Below are 16,909 nucleotides of genomic sequence, written 5' to 3' on the forward strand. Positions count from 1 at the left end.
TGATTTCTTCAACTTGCACACTTTGTGTTTATTTCCAGGCATCACAAACCCTTCAGGTTGTTTCATTTATATTTCCTCATCCAAGTCACCATTCAAGAATGCAGTTTTCACATCCATTTGGTGAATCACAAGATTATGTATAGCTGCAAGAGCTAATAATAATCTAATAGTGGAAATTCTGGCAACAGGAGAATAAGTATCAAAGAAATCAATGCCTTCCTTTTGTCTAAAGCCTTGGCTAACCAATCTGGCTTTTATACTTATCAATTGTGCCATCCACCTTCATTTTTCTTTTGAGGATCCATTTACATCCTAATGCCTTGTAACCAGGAGGTAAATCAGACAATACCCAAGTATTGTTATGCATGATAGAATCAATTTCATCCTGAATTGCTTCTTTCCAGAAGTGAACATCACTAGAAGCCATAGCTTCACTAAAAGTCTTTGGATCCTCCTTAATATTAAAACAATATTAATGTTGACATATAGTCTCATTCCTTGTTCCTTCAACCAGATAAAGTTAAAAATCAGATCCAAAAGACTTAGCTTTTCTAGCTATGGTGCTTTTCCTAGGTTCAGGTATAGAATTTGCACCACCAGAAACATCTTCAGCTTGAGTAGTATTCTTGCTGTAAGATTGATGAATCGCGTCCCTTGGTCTAGGTATAAATATAAATCTTTCTTCATCAAAGATAGCATCTCTTGACTCTATCATTGTGTTTACAGACACAAAGTCATTAGATTCTAAAACATAGAATCTATATGCTTTGGAATGCTCAGCATATCCAATAAAGATACAATCTATACCTCTCTCACCCAATGTTTTCCTTTTGGGTTCAGTGAGCCTTACAATTGCTCTACAACCTCAAACTTTGAGATAACTCAAATTTGGTACCTTTTTATACCAAAGTTCATAAGGAGTATTCTTACTCCTTTTATTTGGAGTTCTATTGAAGATGTAACATGCAGTTAACATTGCCTCACCCCAAAACCCTTCACTTAAACCGGAATATGGCAGCATGGAATTAACCATTCCTTTCAAAGTCTTATTCTTCCTTTCAGCTACACCATTTTGTTGTGGTGTATATGAAGTTGTTGTTTGATGTATTATTCCAATTGGTTCAAAATAAACTGGATCATAATACTCACCACCTCTATCGGTACGTAATACTTTTATTAATTCATTTTTATGAAGCTCAACTTGTTTATAAATTTTAAATTTATCAAGTGCTTCATCCTTAGAATGTAGCAATTAGATATAACAATATCTAGATGCATCATCAATAAAAGTAACAACATACTTCTTATTTCCAAGGAAAGGTGTTGCATGGAAATCACATAAGTCACTATGTATAAGATCCAACACCTTGCTTTCCCTAACAACATCTTTGAAAGGTTGTCTAGTGATTTTAGTTAGCATGCATGTTTTACATTTTTCATTATTTTGCATATCAAAAGCAGGAATTAAACTCATTTTATACATGTCTTTTAATCTATTAGAATGAATGTGTCCCAGTCTAACATGCCATAATTCAGATTTATGAAAATTATTGCTAGTACTACTAGAAGTCATGCAAACAAAATAATCGCTAGAAGGATAATTAATATTAAGCCTAATTATTCCATTACATACATAGCCAAATCCCATAAAATAACCATGTCTTGACAAGATATACTTGTCACTTTCTAACACTTGTTTGTAACCACAATTATTTAATACAATTTCAGACACGAGATTCTTACAAATCCCTGGAACATATAAAACATTGTTCAAACACAAATATTTCCCAGAAGTAAAAGTAAGCAAAACAGATCCTATGCCCTTGATTGGTTCAGTTGTAACATTTCTCATCTTCAATTGGTTGAAAGTCATTGAACCAATATATATCTTTGAAAACATGACTTGTTGCTTCCGAATCAACCCACCATGTAACATTATCATCCTGCACATAAAATGCTTTAGAAATCAAAGAAATATAATTCTGAATATATTTAGAATTTTGCATGAAAACAGAGATCTGGCCTTGTTGCTTTTCTGCATCCTTGGATCCACTTGGTCCAACACCATCCTTGCTCACTCTGCGAAGACGACAATCTTTTTTGAAGTGACCCAATTTGTTACAATTCCAACAAACCAACTTAGCCTTCTTTTTAGAAGACTTGTCATCCTTTCCTTTAAACTTCCTTTTTCCATTAGATTTCTTGGGATTCTTTGAACTTTCTTCTTCCACCATGTTCACAGAATAGGAACCAACTTGGTTCTTGCCTTTAGGATTGTTGTCACGTTCTTGAGTCCTTATGGACTCTTCAATCCTTAAATGGATTCCAAGTTGAGTCAAAGTCAATTCCTCTTTGTTATGTTTCAGATTGTGTTTAAAATCCTTCCAGGAAGGGGGCAGTTTGTCAATGATCACAGCCACATAAATGGCTTCATCCATTTTCAAATTTTGTTGAGCAAACTGTCCAAGAATCCTTAATATTTCATGGAATTGTTCCATAACAGGCCTGGAGTCAATCATCTTGTAACCCATGAAGTTACTAATAAGAAACTTCTTACTAGAAGCATCTTCAGCCATGTACTTGGATTCAAGAAAATCACACAGTTCTTTTGCAGATTTGAAATTTTGATAGATATCAAATAGAGAGTCAGACATACAATTGAGAATATGACCATAGCATATGTAATCATCATTTTCCCACTTTGATCTTCTTCTTGTTGCCTCCAAAGGTTCATCTTCAACAGATTCTGGTAAGACTGACATGGGTGTACTCAGAACATACACCACTTTCAGAGTGGTAAGGAGAAACTTTAACTTCTTCTGCCATCTATGAAAATCTTGCCCTTCAAACTTGTTCAGTTTTTCAAACTTACTTGTCATTTCCTTTATAGAATCACCACTTGCCATGAGCCCATGATCACATAAATGCTTTAATCTTTATAAGATATTGGGGTATAGTAAGGGTCAAACAATGGTCAATTCTCTTAAAATCCGATTTTTTGATGCATTTTCGACCCCAGCCAAGGGCTCTGCCCCTTGGACCCCGCTCCTAGGGGCGCTGCCCCCGGACCCCCGTTCGTTTAGAGGCTTCGCCCCTAAATGACAGTGTACTTTGAAACTTGATCAAACTTAAACAAGTGTGTACTCCACACTTTCCTTACTTGTTTAATATTTATCAAGAACACTTTTGGTCAAAAAAATAATCCCGTTACATTTAAATAATATTGATGATAACAAATTACCAACAATAAAAAGCACCGAGAGAAGCAACAATCAGGCACTTAGCTTTGAAATTCTTTTCCAAATCAGCAAGAATACCGAGCAAGTTAAATGTGGAGGAAAACAAACTTACTTCAGCTAGCATATATCACATATAAGCCATATTAATCAAGATAGCAACTTCTCGATCTATTGAATGTGTATTGTTAAACAAGCAAAACAGAAGAGTTTCGTAAAAGTATCAACTTAGGTAAAAGTTTATGTAATAAGAGAATCAAAAGGATAAAACCAGAGGCCTGGAAGCAATCAACAAAAAAGAAGATAATGATGCATGGCTTATCGTAAGAGGATGAAAATGGAAGTAAAGGAGTAACAATGGAGTCAAACTTTTTAAAATGAAAATAAACAAATTTGGTATAAATCAATTTGGTTAATCAAAATGAAAAAACAAAAATACAAAAATCAAAATTAACCAAGTTCTTAAGAAGTTTCAAAGTCATTTCAGTAACTTTTGGTAAGCGCCAATGTACTTTTGAATTTCCAATGTTAAATTAGAACAATTGTGAATACAAGTATTCCATAAGGTCTTCAAGAAGGTGAAAAATTAAATCAACATAAAACTCTTACAATGAGCCGAGCTCATTAAAATTGAAAAATAAAATGAAGACTAAACTGTGGTCAATTACATATTCAAGGAACTCAGGTTGTCAAAAAGGTCCCAAATGAGTTTTAAACAAATCCATTAAAACGAAAGAAATAGATGTAAACATTCTTTCCATTAATCCATAAAACCAATTCAAACAGAATCATAGAATCCACATTGGCTAACAAACACATTAAAATTCCAGAAAGAATAAGGAAAGGTTTGAATGAAAGAAAGAAATGGAGACTACTGAACTCAAAGTTGGTACCAGAAGATGATACCAAATCTAAATATATACCCCATGAAATCAATCAAGAAGGACGAAGAGTATTGAACCTTAACAATTAAATATTCCAAGAAATCAAAGGTGGATCAAAAAGATGATCTGTAGTTTAAGGGCGTGTTTGGCTTAACTTTTAAAAGCTCAAAAGTTCTTTTCCAAAAATTTATAAAAAGTCAGGAAATCCTGACTTTTCCAAAAAGATGTTTTTCGTTGTATTAAAACTCCAAAAGTTACTAGTTTGCCGAACATCTTTTTGTTTTATTTCTTTTACGAAAAGGACTTTTGGCTGTGAAAAGCTAAGCCAAACACCCCCTAAATGATGTTGAGAAATCCATTATTCAAAAACTTCAATGATTTTTGCATTATATCCCCTTAGTATCAATAGCTTCAAAAATCCAATTACCAGAATTTTGAACTATAAATGAAATCAATTAAAAAAAATGTGTTTTGAAATAAAGATAAACCAAAGGAGATCTAGATATTTTTCGCATTAAATCCGTAACACAGGAACTTCCTAAACCCTAAATTCTGGAATAACAACAAGAATATTGGGAGGAAACATAAAATAATCAAATATTTTCAACAAATCATTTCAAGATATAAAGGCTGGTATTTAACAGATAGTTTCATTGTTTCAATTATAAATGGGTATTCCACAATCCAATTCACCACTATCATAATGAAGTAAGAGATTAGGAAGAATGTACATGTTAGTATCTATATCAACAAGAATGGAATCCCTTGATACTGCCAATGTCGTCGACTTCCATCCTCTTCCTGCCTCCAGCTGTGTAAACTTTGTGAGCAACCTCAGAATCACAAAAAGAAAATTGGGGATATTAGCGTGACCCAAATGGCTATCTAGCAAATATACTAAAATCACATACAAACATGAAATAATCAGACCATTCCCTTATTAATGAGAGGATCAAAAGGATAAAACCAAGGGCCTGGAAGCAATCAACAAAAATAGGAGATAATGGTGCAGGGCTTATCGCAAGAGGATTAAAAGGGAAGATGATACAATCCACAACCAAAGCCCAACACCTTCTCTTCTGGATCGACCCACAAGAGTTAGAAGACGTCCGGCCCGTTATGAAGATTGACTCTGCAATAAAGACCAAGTCAGCACACGTCCAAGCTGAAGGCTACTGGGAAGATCATGCGGCAAAATTCTCCTTGTTTTTAGTTTACATTAACTGCTTCTTTTCTTGTCACCTAAGGTTGTTAGCAAGATCATATAAATTATAACGTCTTTTTTGAGGAAATATATCAGAAAATTGCTCCAAGTACTATCTGTCTTCTCTTCTTATTCTCTGGAGACTGACCATCTCGGAACGCTCATATCATTGGTGCTTTCATTGCCCTTCCACAATGCCTCATAAGAAAGACCCACCACCCGTTGAAGAATCCATGGCAGCCATGGTTGACACCATCACCAAGCTTGTCTCAACATGCATAATTAACACCGGCAAAATCCTACATGCTCAAACCTCATCACAACATCAACTTGATATTATCATGAAGCAACTCACAACCCAATATGAACAGAATTCAGTCCTCCTTTCCACTCTCATCAAAACAGAGGACAAGCCAAACCCACCCAAACCTGAGTTTGGCTCCAGCTCTAATAAAAAACCACACCCAAATTCGACCACCAAAAATCAACCTTTCCACATTTGACGGTTCGAACCCCCTTGACTTGACTGGTTGTTCCAAGCGGACCAATACTTCTCCTTTTACCACATTAAATCACCTGAACGCCTTGCCATGGTTGCATTTCACCTTACCAGCGATCCATTAAGCTGGTACAAATACCTGTTTACCAATAACCTTCTTACCACTTGGGACAGTTTTACACGAGCTCTAGAAGTCAGATTCGGTCCTTCCTCCTATGACAACCACCAGGAGGCTCTGTTCAAACTCTGCCAAACCACGATCGTGACAGCATACCAAACAGGGTTCCAAAGATTGAGCAATTATGTGACGCACTTCGTAAATGTTTTATCTGGGCCCTCCGTCGTGACATCCAACAAGAGCTCTCCATCCAACACCCGACAACCATCACTCACGCCATCGGTATTGCTAAACTTATCGAAGATAAACTCAATGACCAACGTTTTCGCCCTCGTTTTACAACACCCACTCGTTTACCCAACCTACCAAACACTACTACATCAGCATCACCACCAGCAGCAACCACCACCACACAAGTTGCAGGCCTCCTTCCTACCCAACCACAACACAACCAACCCTTCCCTTCACCGGACTCTCTCCCGATGCCCTCCAGAAACGCAGATCAGCAAGTCTCTGTTTTCTCTGCCCTGAAAAATACCACCCGGGTTACAATGACGATTATCCACTTCTCGAGGACCACCCCACCAATCACATGGTTCCGGAGATCTCCCCAAACAAAGAGAGCAGTCCACTGGAAGACAATCCGGTTCACCACTTCTTATCCTTATCCCCAACAATTGGTATTGCCAACCCCCACTTTTCCTTGGCTTCAGGTGTTACGAGACTACTACCTCACTGATCCAACATTCCAACTGGCCACATTTGGGTGGAGCGTGTGAAATCAATCCATGAAGATACCACCAGATTTACGCTTCACGATGGGTTAGTCTTTTTCCATAGTCGCCTACTGATCCCAGAGCTACCATCACTCCGCCAACAACTCCTCAAAGAATTCCACTCCACCACACTTGCCGGACACTCTGGCATCAAAACCACAATTCGCTGAATCAATGGTAACTTCTATTGGTCTCATCTAAAACAGGATGTTACACATTTTATTGTAGAATGCCAGACTTGTCAACAAACAAAAAGTCCCACCCATAAACCATATGGTCTCATCCAACAATTACAAATCCCAAATCAGCTGTGGTATGAAATCTCAATGGATTTCATTACAAACCTCCCTCCGTCGAATGACAAAACTACGATATGGGTAATTGTTGACCGTCTTTGTACCATCCCAAAATTTAAGGCAAAAAATTTGGTTTAATTAAGTTATTACATAACCAACAATATAATAAAACATCCATAATATCATGTCATGTCAAAACCAAAGTAGAAATAATGAAAACATGTTATCATAAAATAATATCAGTGCAATCCCAAAGATATTATGTGCGGAAAACCATAGTATGATGCGCTGCGATCAAGCCGACTCTTTTCTTTTGAAAACGAAGTACCTAAAACCAAAACTAAAACTCGTAAGCACGAAGCTTAGTGAGTTCCCCGATCATACCACATACCATACTACTAACATACTGTCAGGCACTACCCCTTCGGTATCATTCAACTGGTAACTACCTAGCATATATGGGTGTTGGTCTCACCTTCGGTCTCTTTCAACCGGTAACCGCCTAGCATATCTGGGTGTTGGCCCCCCTTCGGTCTCTTTCAACTGGTAACCGGGAGCTAACATTCCCTTCAATATCTTTCAACCGGTAACCGGGGACTATTTCACCTCTACCATTACCACATAATAACATAGCATAACATACATGAATATATTGTCAGACATATCTGGGCGCCCGACCTACCTTTTCGGTATGTTTCAACCGGTATCCGGGGACTATTTCACCCCTACTACTACCACATAATAACATATCATGATTATACTGTTAGGCATGCATGGATACTATCTACCCCTTCAATATCTTTCAAACGGAAACTAGGGGCTATATCACCCATACTACTACTAACACATATGTCATAACATCCTAGCACATAAAGCATATCAGATAACAACACACCAGATAATTATCACAAAGACAATCATCTAACAAACAATTCCAACTAGTGGGCTGACATTGTGGCCGTAGACTCACTCCTATTGGAAGATAACTCACCTCACACTGCTGAAGTCCCATAGACATAATCCCAGTTGCTGGTTGACAGATTCCCGAACTATCAATATCAAAACATCACCCAATTAATAAATGGGGTTCCAACACATAACAAATATTACTTTACCACTAACTTAACTTTATTCAAGCCCAAGGCCCAATCCAAAGGCCCAAAAGTCAAATATGAGTCAAAGCCCAACATATTGGCCAATTTTCCAAATTGGGCCCAACTCCTCATATGGGTCTTACCTCAAAGCCCATTAATTATTCTAATACATTTGCTTGATCTTGGATGGTCCATTAATAACCCAATCTTCAAGGCCCAATAGAAAAGGCCAACAATAAACCCAAGTGAAATTAGGGTTTCTCATATAATGATGATTAGGGTTAAGTGTTTCTCACTTAACCCATTAAGGACTTAACCCTCTAAAGACTTAATCCATTAAGTCCAATATTGCTTAGAGTAATCTTTGCCAATGATTATTATTTAATATCTCAAGTTATTAAATATTTCCCGTGTGTCCCGATTAATTCCCCAAATTAGGGTTTTCCAAACCCTAATTAGGGTTTCCAATCCAAATATTAGCCCATTTATCAATTTGTTGGGCTTTTAGGTCAATTAGGGCTTTATTGGGCCTATTAGAATATCATTAAGCCCATTAGGGTTTTAAGCACCCCAAACAAATCAAACTCACAAGGCAAGCACACCGCCACCCAACACGGCGGCCGGTGGCGGCAGCCGTCACCCTACGGTGGTGGTTTGAGATTTCTATTATTATGTTGGAACCATTACAATGTATAACTCGATAATACACAAAAGCACACATTATTAATAACACACACGCACACACAGCCACCCTTGTGGTGGCAGCCACCACCTCACGGTGGTGGTGGTGGCTTTTCCAGTCAAATAAACACCTAAACACCACTCCATGAAAATAACAAATACACACTGCAGGAACTTGAAACAACAGCACACTTGAACCCCCGTGAAGCATGAACATGGCGGCCCTTCAGGGTGGTAAACGGCGGAACAGCAGCGGCAGTTGCGATGATAGCCATGTGGCGGCGACGGCGGTGGAGTAACATCCAGCAACAACGACAACAGCCGACCATGCGAACTCAACCTTCCACTGTCCACAGGGTGATCTCGGCTTCACGGTTTTTGATTTCGCCGGCAGCAGGAACCCATGGTAGCTTCACAGCTCCGATAATGGTGGCAATGTAGGGTGCTTCGTCTTCAGTGGGTTAGGAAGCGGTGGTGGCAGTGCTGAGGTCGCTGGCGGCCTTCGTTCATCAAAAAAATGGCACGGCGGCGTTACGATAGCGGAGGAAGGATAGCAACGGCTCCGGTCATCTACTTCCGACGCAACCTTCACGTGATGCATATACTCGGTAGGCTGACGGCGATACGGCGGTTCGTAGTGGCGTCTAAGGAGCTGACGGTGGCGGAGAGATGAGGGTGGAGAGGTGGCGCCGGTGAGGGAGGCATAAGGTGGCGGTTGTTACATCTAGCTAGGGTTAGGGTTAGGGGTTAGGATATATACCTGTCACCCTTGAAACTTATGGCCATAATGACAAGAATGGTCCCTGCGTCCCCTTTTCATTCAAAATAGCTCCAGAAATTTCTCGTTCAACCCTCAGCCTTGAAATCCATTACAATATAGGTACAATATTTACCAATTACACCCCTGCTTCCATTATTTCTCTCAAATTCAATCCATAATTTACCATACAGCTCCTAAGCCTCCAAATTCTCTTCAAATGAAGTCCCAAAAGTTACCAATTAGTCCCTGCCTTGATAAATATTTACGAAACTAATCCGAAACTTACACTTTAACCCCTGACTTCTAAAAATTATGACAATTAACTCTTCGAGACCACCCTTTTATTTATAATTATCTATTTTAGGGCTACTATTTGTTCATTAATTTATTTATTTATCTAATAAATAAACATGGTGTTACAACTCTCTCCCACTTAAATTAGATTTCGTCCTTGAAATCATTCTTTACTTTCTCTTATGCGTCGAACCACTCAATTAACATGGTCACCATCCTGGTCACACCCTAGCCTTCCCAGGGTAGCTGTGACCAATCTTCGCAAAGCCCTAACATCCACAGGTGAAGGAATTCCTCACAACAAGATCACATCTACTCCGTCTGAATCTGCTATCTCGAGATGGTCTGAATTCCCGGCAGACCACTCATACTGAATCATTATCGTTGAATCTAGTCTGTTTATCCCTCAACTGACTACTCAACTTCTGATAACCTGAGGTTCCTACTATAAAACAGGATCACATACCTAATTACCTCTGCAGATCACTTGTACCTGGACAAGGCTCAGATACTCCTGCTGTGAGTGACTTGTCACTCCTCAAATCATCTAGTTATTTAGTCTGTACTCGCAACCTGAAGCACAAATGCTAACATTGCCCAAACGTTGAAACTGCTCGAACGTTGAACTGCCTGAAATAGTATGATGCTACATAGTTGCTTCCCAAAATCTATCGAGAGCTCCCTAGTCTCAATTCTTCCACAATTCATCTGAATTTACCGAGTTCCAGTCCGGTCTCCGAGCTAAAAGGGCTCCCACATGGTCGTCTCACACGACTTCTGAACGAAATCCTTCTCGGGAACTAGTTGCCATTAGTTATCATGCCACTGTGGCTCAAACATCCTTCTGATCTAACTGATCGGGTCCATGCATCAAATCCTGAAGTCACTAAGTCCAAGGCTAAAAGTGATTGCCACCTAACTGATTGTAGCCTTATATCAAAAACAATCTTATATAGTCCATTGCTTCCCTGATCCCATAACTGTAGTGGTACTCCTACAATCGTGTCACTGGCTCAATCTGATCTAATCCTTTTGGGTAAATCCGAAATCCAATCCATGGATTTCCATATCCTCAATGTTGCACCCGAACTGGTGTGTACTACTATTCATTCCGCATCCTAACAACGCTCTCATGCTATCTGCCATCCAAGTGAAGGTTGCGGCTACACCCACAGACTTACATCACTCAAGCATTATCCACTAACCTTGTGAATGCTACGGCTACACTCGCAGACTTACAACACGTTAACACTATCTGATCACTAGTGAATGCTATGGCTACCCCCGCGGTCTTACAACACTTTCCATGCTAATTGACTATTAGTGAATGCTACGGCTACCCCCGTAGTCTTACAACACTTTCCATACTATTTGACTGCTAGTGAATGCTACGGCTACCCCCGTAGTCTTACAACACTTTCCTAACCGAGTCAAACACGCACCCGACCTAACATACCACTGAACTTGAGTCCTAACTGGAGCTCTACCTTGGTTCCCAAAATTTGATGTCTGAGAGTCTCGAAGGTTGCTTGCTGCTCAGGCCGTCAATGAAAAGGCCACCAACTTCTTGGTCAGTCGGGTCAAAAGGACCGCAATCTCGAAAAAGTCCCGTATAAATATCTGGTAATAACTCGCTAGACCTAGGAAACTCTGAATCTAAGTTGGAGATCTTGGAATCTCCCACTACATCATGACCTCTATCTTGGCCAGATCGCCTAGAATACCCTTCTGGTTGACAAGGTGCCCAAGAGATTGCAGCTCACGCGACTAGAACTCACTTTTGAAGAACTTTACAAAAAGTCTCTCCCCTACTTAGATTTGACTAAGTCTTCATGATACGTGAGAATTGAAGGATTCCCAATCCTTCTTACTTCCTAATAGTCCACTGCCGACAATCTGATCTTACCAATTCTAACGATCAATTACTAGTCAAACCCTTAAGATCGGCCTGTCCTCTGAAATCTCGAAGAGTACTCTTGAAATTTGGTCCAGTTTGACACCTTAGTCCATCTACCATGTTGTCAATTGAAGGCCTAAGTCTTCACTCTGGCTGACTAATCCTCATTCCCACTTCCAGCCTTGCAGCACCGCAACGGACTCCACTGTCTTCATGATACCAGTCCTTCCCTAGCAACGGTAGTGCCTTGAACCCCAAAGTTCATCCATAGACAATTGTCGACCATACCTGAACCATGATAGAACCACTGAGCGCTGACTTCACTAGAGAACTATCGTTCTAACCTTGATCAAATATCCTCTAAATAATACCCAGAACAGATCCTTACGAAGATCTGGAATGGTAACGGTACACATAGAACCCACTCCACAAGATGCATCCCTCTGTGGATTCATCAAGGACTTTTCGGCATGAAGGATGGCACATATGATCCTTGATAACCCAGCCACTAGCAGAAAACCGACACGAGATTCGACTTATCCAAACCCACTCATAATTCCAAAGCGATACATATTCCCAACATCCATCTAGCAGTAGTAGAAGACGACATACCCGCAACGTCTGGAGGAATACTGATCACCCTCAACTATCATGATCAACCTTGCCACACCTGTAGCAGCTTAAACCCTTGGAGTGACAAACTTCCTCGTGCACTTTCTCGTTGTAACAACGGAAATTTTAAAACAAATTTTAAAATTTCTAAAAATGTATTTTCATCCAAACAAGGCATAAATATCCAGCGTATCATGTCATAATACAAATCATATGAATCCCAAGATAATAATGTTGGAATAGTGTCTAAGGCTGTAACTATATTCGGTTGTGCATGGTCCTTTTGGGTTGCCTTCACCATAGCAACTTGATAGGATGATTTATTAAGAGAGAATAAATATTATTAATATATTATGGGAATAATATAATGAATAATATATATGTTATTTGATTAATATAAGTCATAGAATTAATTAGAATTAATTTGGTGACTTAAAGAGATTAATTAAATAAAGGGGTATAAACTGTCAATTGTTTGATAGTTAAGCTTTAAACTGTAAATCCATTTGGATATACTATGGACGAATTCTAAGAGGATTAGGATAGCTAAAATCGTCCATTAGAGTTATCTAGGAATGGATTTGGATAGCCTTAAGAGAAGATTATCTGATAGGGACTTATCTGTAATCATTAAGGAATCTACAAGTATAAATAGACCCCATGGCTGATGGAATTCGACACTTGACCTAAAGTAAGGAACCTCTGGTCGAAATTCCTCCCCTCTCCTCTTTCTCAAATCATCCTCCTTGCTTTGGTGTTTGTAAGCCATTAGAGGAGTGACATTTGTGACTCTAGAAGTTCCAAGACCTCAAGATCAACAAGGAACTCAAAGGTATGATTCTAGATCTGTTTTAATGTTCTTGTTTAACCTAATTAGTAATTAGAAGTCTTGGATTCAAAGCATGTTTATTAGAAAGCCTAGATCCAAGCATTAGGGTTTTGCATGCGCACATAGGAAAGTTCTTATGGCTAAAACCCATCAGTGGTATCAGAGCCTAGCTTGGTTTTCTGTAAATTGTTGCTTGATTAACTGAAACAAACCTGCAAAATTCGAATTTTTTGGTTTCTGAGTCATGGACTCGGCGAGTCTCAAAGTGGACTCGGCGAGTAGGCCTGACTCGGCGAGTCCATTTGTGCACTCGGCGAGTCCAGGCGTCAGGAATGGCCAGATTCGGGATTTCTTTGTGTTTATCTTATCTTAACTTACCATAAACTAATTAGATCAACATTAATTCGTTTTTCTGATAAATATAACTATTATCTTGATCTAGTTAAAGGTAATTATCAACTAATTAAATACTTAATTTCCTTATATGATAATTAATTAATTATTTTAATTATTTTGGTAATTATCTTAAAAGAAATCTTGAATAAATCAAATATAGATAATTAGGATATTAATTGTTAATTGGAATTATTTGTTATTTGATCCTCCATGTTTTAAATGTTTAAAAACCTACCCTCATGATTTGAAATTTACTTTTGTGATTAAAAGTTTTAATTTAGACAACTTAAATTTCAAACCCTAGATTTTAAAAGTTTTAAAATACAACCCTATACTAATATGATATTACTAGAATAATATATATATGTATAACTAAATGCTAGTCTTACCGTTAGTAGGCCTCATTCACGAAGCCGATCTATAAGGTGGGTATAAGGTTGCGGCCTATAAAATGGCGCTTAATGGGTGTACACTCACACCCACCGCTTGCTTGATTGGTGGAGGGTCGTTAGCCGAACGGGTAGGATAGGGCAACCTCATCCTCTCATTAAAAGTATAATAAGAAATACAAGTAACTACACATATTTCAAAAATTTCCCAATCCTAGTTACTTTAGGAAAAGTGAATTGATGCAATCCCATGAAATTACACTTTGCACCTTGCTAAGATGTTAGTGGAGCGTGTGTGGTTTACCGGCACACTAATTGGTTCTAAGCGAAGGTGGCAAAGGGTGATTCGTTGTTTATCATAGTTCGATGGAGCGTGTGTGGTTTACCGGCACATTGAATAGGTGATTGTTACAATGAAGGCGCCATGTAAATTTGCATGGTAATTCACACCCGCTTTGTGATCCTCGGCATCCCAGTCACAAACAAGAGGGGCATATCGAGATTTAAACATGCCATTGAATAGTTTCAATGAATCTCATCCCAACCTAGGAATTCTCAAAAACACTTAGGACTAATAGTTTATGTTTCGTGATGGAGAATTAGTGAATCGTCATTCACTTACCTTCAATTTATTTGCATGTTAGATTACGGCATCCCTTTTCTAGTATGTAAATGTTATTGTTGGATCCTAGCCCTAATTTTCTTATTGGGTGATAATTAGGGATTCTCATTCTAATCTATCTTTGTCCTTTTCTAATTGTAGATGTCAAACGCAAACAACGCTGCTGCTAGTTCTTTCACGTTGATGAGCCTTTGCCAAAAGGTCACCTTCGATGGAACGAACTTTAGCGAATGGATAAGATACATTCACACCATTGCTCGCTATGAGGATAAGGAGTATGTCCTCGATGAGAAGCTCGAGAAAATCAACCCCGAAATTGCTACTCCCGCCGAAATCACCGCCTTTGAAACTCATGAGCGAGATGCAACGAAGGTACATTGCATCATGATCGCCACCATGAACTCCGAATTCCAAAAGTCCTACGAGGACATGTACCCGTACGAGATGCATCAAGACTTATTGGAGAGGTATCACCAAAACGCGAGACAAGAGAGGTACGAGATTTTCACTAACATGATTTCCGCGAAGATGGGTCATGGAGAATCTCTTACCGTGCACTTGCAAAAGATGCAAAGGTATGTCGACCGCCTTCGCAAGTTAAATGTTGACTTCGGTGAGGATTTGGCGATCGACATGGTGCTTCACTCTTTGCCTCCGATGTACAATCAATTTAGGATGACCTACCACATGAACAAAGAAGAGGTCACCCTAAGCAAGCTCCAAGGTCTCTTGAGGGTTGCTGAGAGCAACTTTAAAGACAAGTCTGTTGCACCTACTCCCAATCCGCCCGCTGCTCCTGTCTTGGCTATTGGACAAGGGAAGGGAAAGAAGAGGAAAGCTTCATCGAAGAACTATCGCAAGGTGAAAGCCCGAGATGGTGCCTCTTCTAGTGGGACCAAAGTTGATCCCGCCAAGCCCTACTCTAACCCGAAGGAGGCAGAGTGTCACCACTGCCACAAGATAGGACATTGGAAGAGAAGCTGCCCGGATTACCTGCAAGCAATCAAACAAGGAAAGATCAAGCCATCTTTCGCAGGTATATATACAATCGAATCTAACGATTCTAATCATGCTATTTCTTGGGTTCTTGATACCGGTTGTGGTTATCACATTTGTTCTAATGTGCAGGGACTAAGAAGAAGTAGGGATGTGGAGCAAGGAAGGATCAATCTAATCATGGGGAACAGAAGATCGTCGCCTGTAACCAAGATTGGAGTGTATTCCTTAGTGCTTAGGAATAGTTTAGTTTTAAATTTGAACAATTGTTGCTATTCGCCAGAAATGGCAAGAAACATCATTTCATTTCATGGTTTATTTAGACAAGGATTTAGATTTTCTTTTAATAATGAGAATGGTTCTATTTTGGCTTATCTAAATGGTGTCTTTTACTTTGAAGCTATACCATGTAATGGAATATATGAAACTGTTATGATTGTTGATGACTTTGGAAATGATGTTTTGAATATTGATTCTTCCACTAGTATGGATAAAGCTTCCTTGTGGCATTGCCGTCTTGGACATGTCAACAAGAAACGCATAGCCCAACTCCAAAAGGATGGAGTGTTGGAGTCATTCGACCTTAGGGAAGATGACACATGCGAGTCTTGTTTGCTTGGAAAGATGACTAAGTCACCCTTCACAAGTACTTGTGAAAGGGGCGAGGGTCTATTGGACCTAATACATACCGATGTATGTGGACCATTTAGATCAACCACGAAGGATGGAAACCGCTTCTATGTGACTTTTACCGATGACTATAGTAGATATGGGTATATCTACTTAATCAAGCAAAAGTCAGACACTTTTGAAAAGTTCAAAGAGTTCAAGAATGAAGTGGAGAATCAACTGGGCAGGAAAATCAAGATGCTTCGATCCGATCGAGGAGGAGAGTACCTAAGTCTTGAATTCCACGATTATCTCAAGGAGTGTGGAATAGTTTCGCAATTGACGCCTCCTAGGACACCGCAGTTGAATGGTGTGGCAGAAAGGCGTAATCGAACCTTATTGGATATGGTTCGCTCTATGATGAGTCGTGCTTCACTACCAATCTCTTTTTGGGGGTATGCCTTAGAGACTGCCGCCCATATCCTTAACCGAGTCCCTACTAAGAAGGTTGCCAAAACACCTCACGAGATGTGGACAGGGAAAGCTCCCTCGTTGGCACATATCAAGGTTTGGGGTTGCGAGGCTTTCGTAAGACGAGATACTCACGACAAGCTTGAACCTCGAAGTGAGCGATGTATTTTCATCGGCTACCCGCAGACATCCTTTGGATATCTCTTCTATAGACCGAAGGACAATGTTGTTTTCGTTGCGAGGAGA

General features: G+C 39.3%; 1 protein-coding gene across 1 annotated transcript; it reads right to left on the reverse strand.

The window, feature by feature from the left end:
- Positions 1–520: 520 nt before the first annotated feature.
- LOC128127072 (uncharacterized) lies at positions 521–2,906 on the reverse strand. The gene is made up of 4 exons (XM_052765392.1): positions 2,256–2,906; positions 1,844–1,943; positions 1,657–1,749; positions 521–708 (listed from the first exon to the last, which is right to left on the reverse strand). The coding sequence occupies exons 1-4, from the start codon at positions 2,904–2,906 to the stop codon at positions 521–523; spliced, it is 1,032 nt and encodes a 343-aa protein (XP_052621352.1).
- Positions 2,907–16,909: the final 14,003 nt, after the last annotated feature.

The sequence above is a fragment of the Lactuca sativa genome, chromosome 1 (genome assembly GCF_002870075.4).
Source record: "Lactuca sativa cultivar Salinas chromosome 1, Lsat_Salinas_v11, whole genome shotgun sequence".
Classification (NCBI taxonomy): domain Eukaryota; kingdom Viridiplantae; phylum Streptophyta; class Magnoliopsida; order Asterales; family Asteraceae; genus Lactuca; species Lactuca sativa.

Coding starts and splice junctions, on each gene's coding strand:
- LOC128127072 (XM_052765392.1), bottom strand. CDS start 2,906: ATGGCAAGTGGTGATTCTATAAAGGAAATGACAAGTAAGTTTGAAAAA. Junction 1,944..2,255: donor ATCCTAAAGGCAAGAACCAA/GTTGGTTCCTAT, acceptor TTTTATGTGCAG/GATGATAATGTTACATGGTG. Junction 1,750..1,843: donor ACCAATTGAAGATGAGAAAT/GTTACAACTGAA, acceptor TATATGTTCCAG/GGATTTGTAAGAATCTCGTG.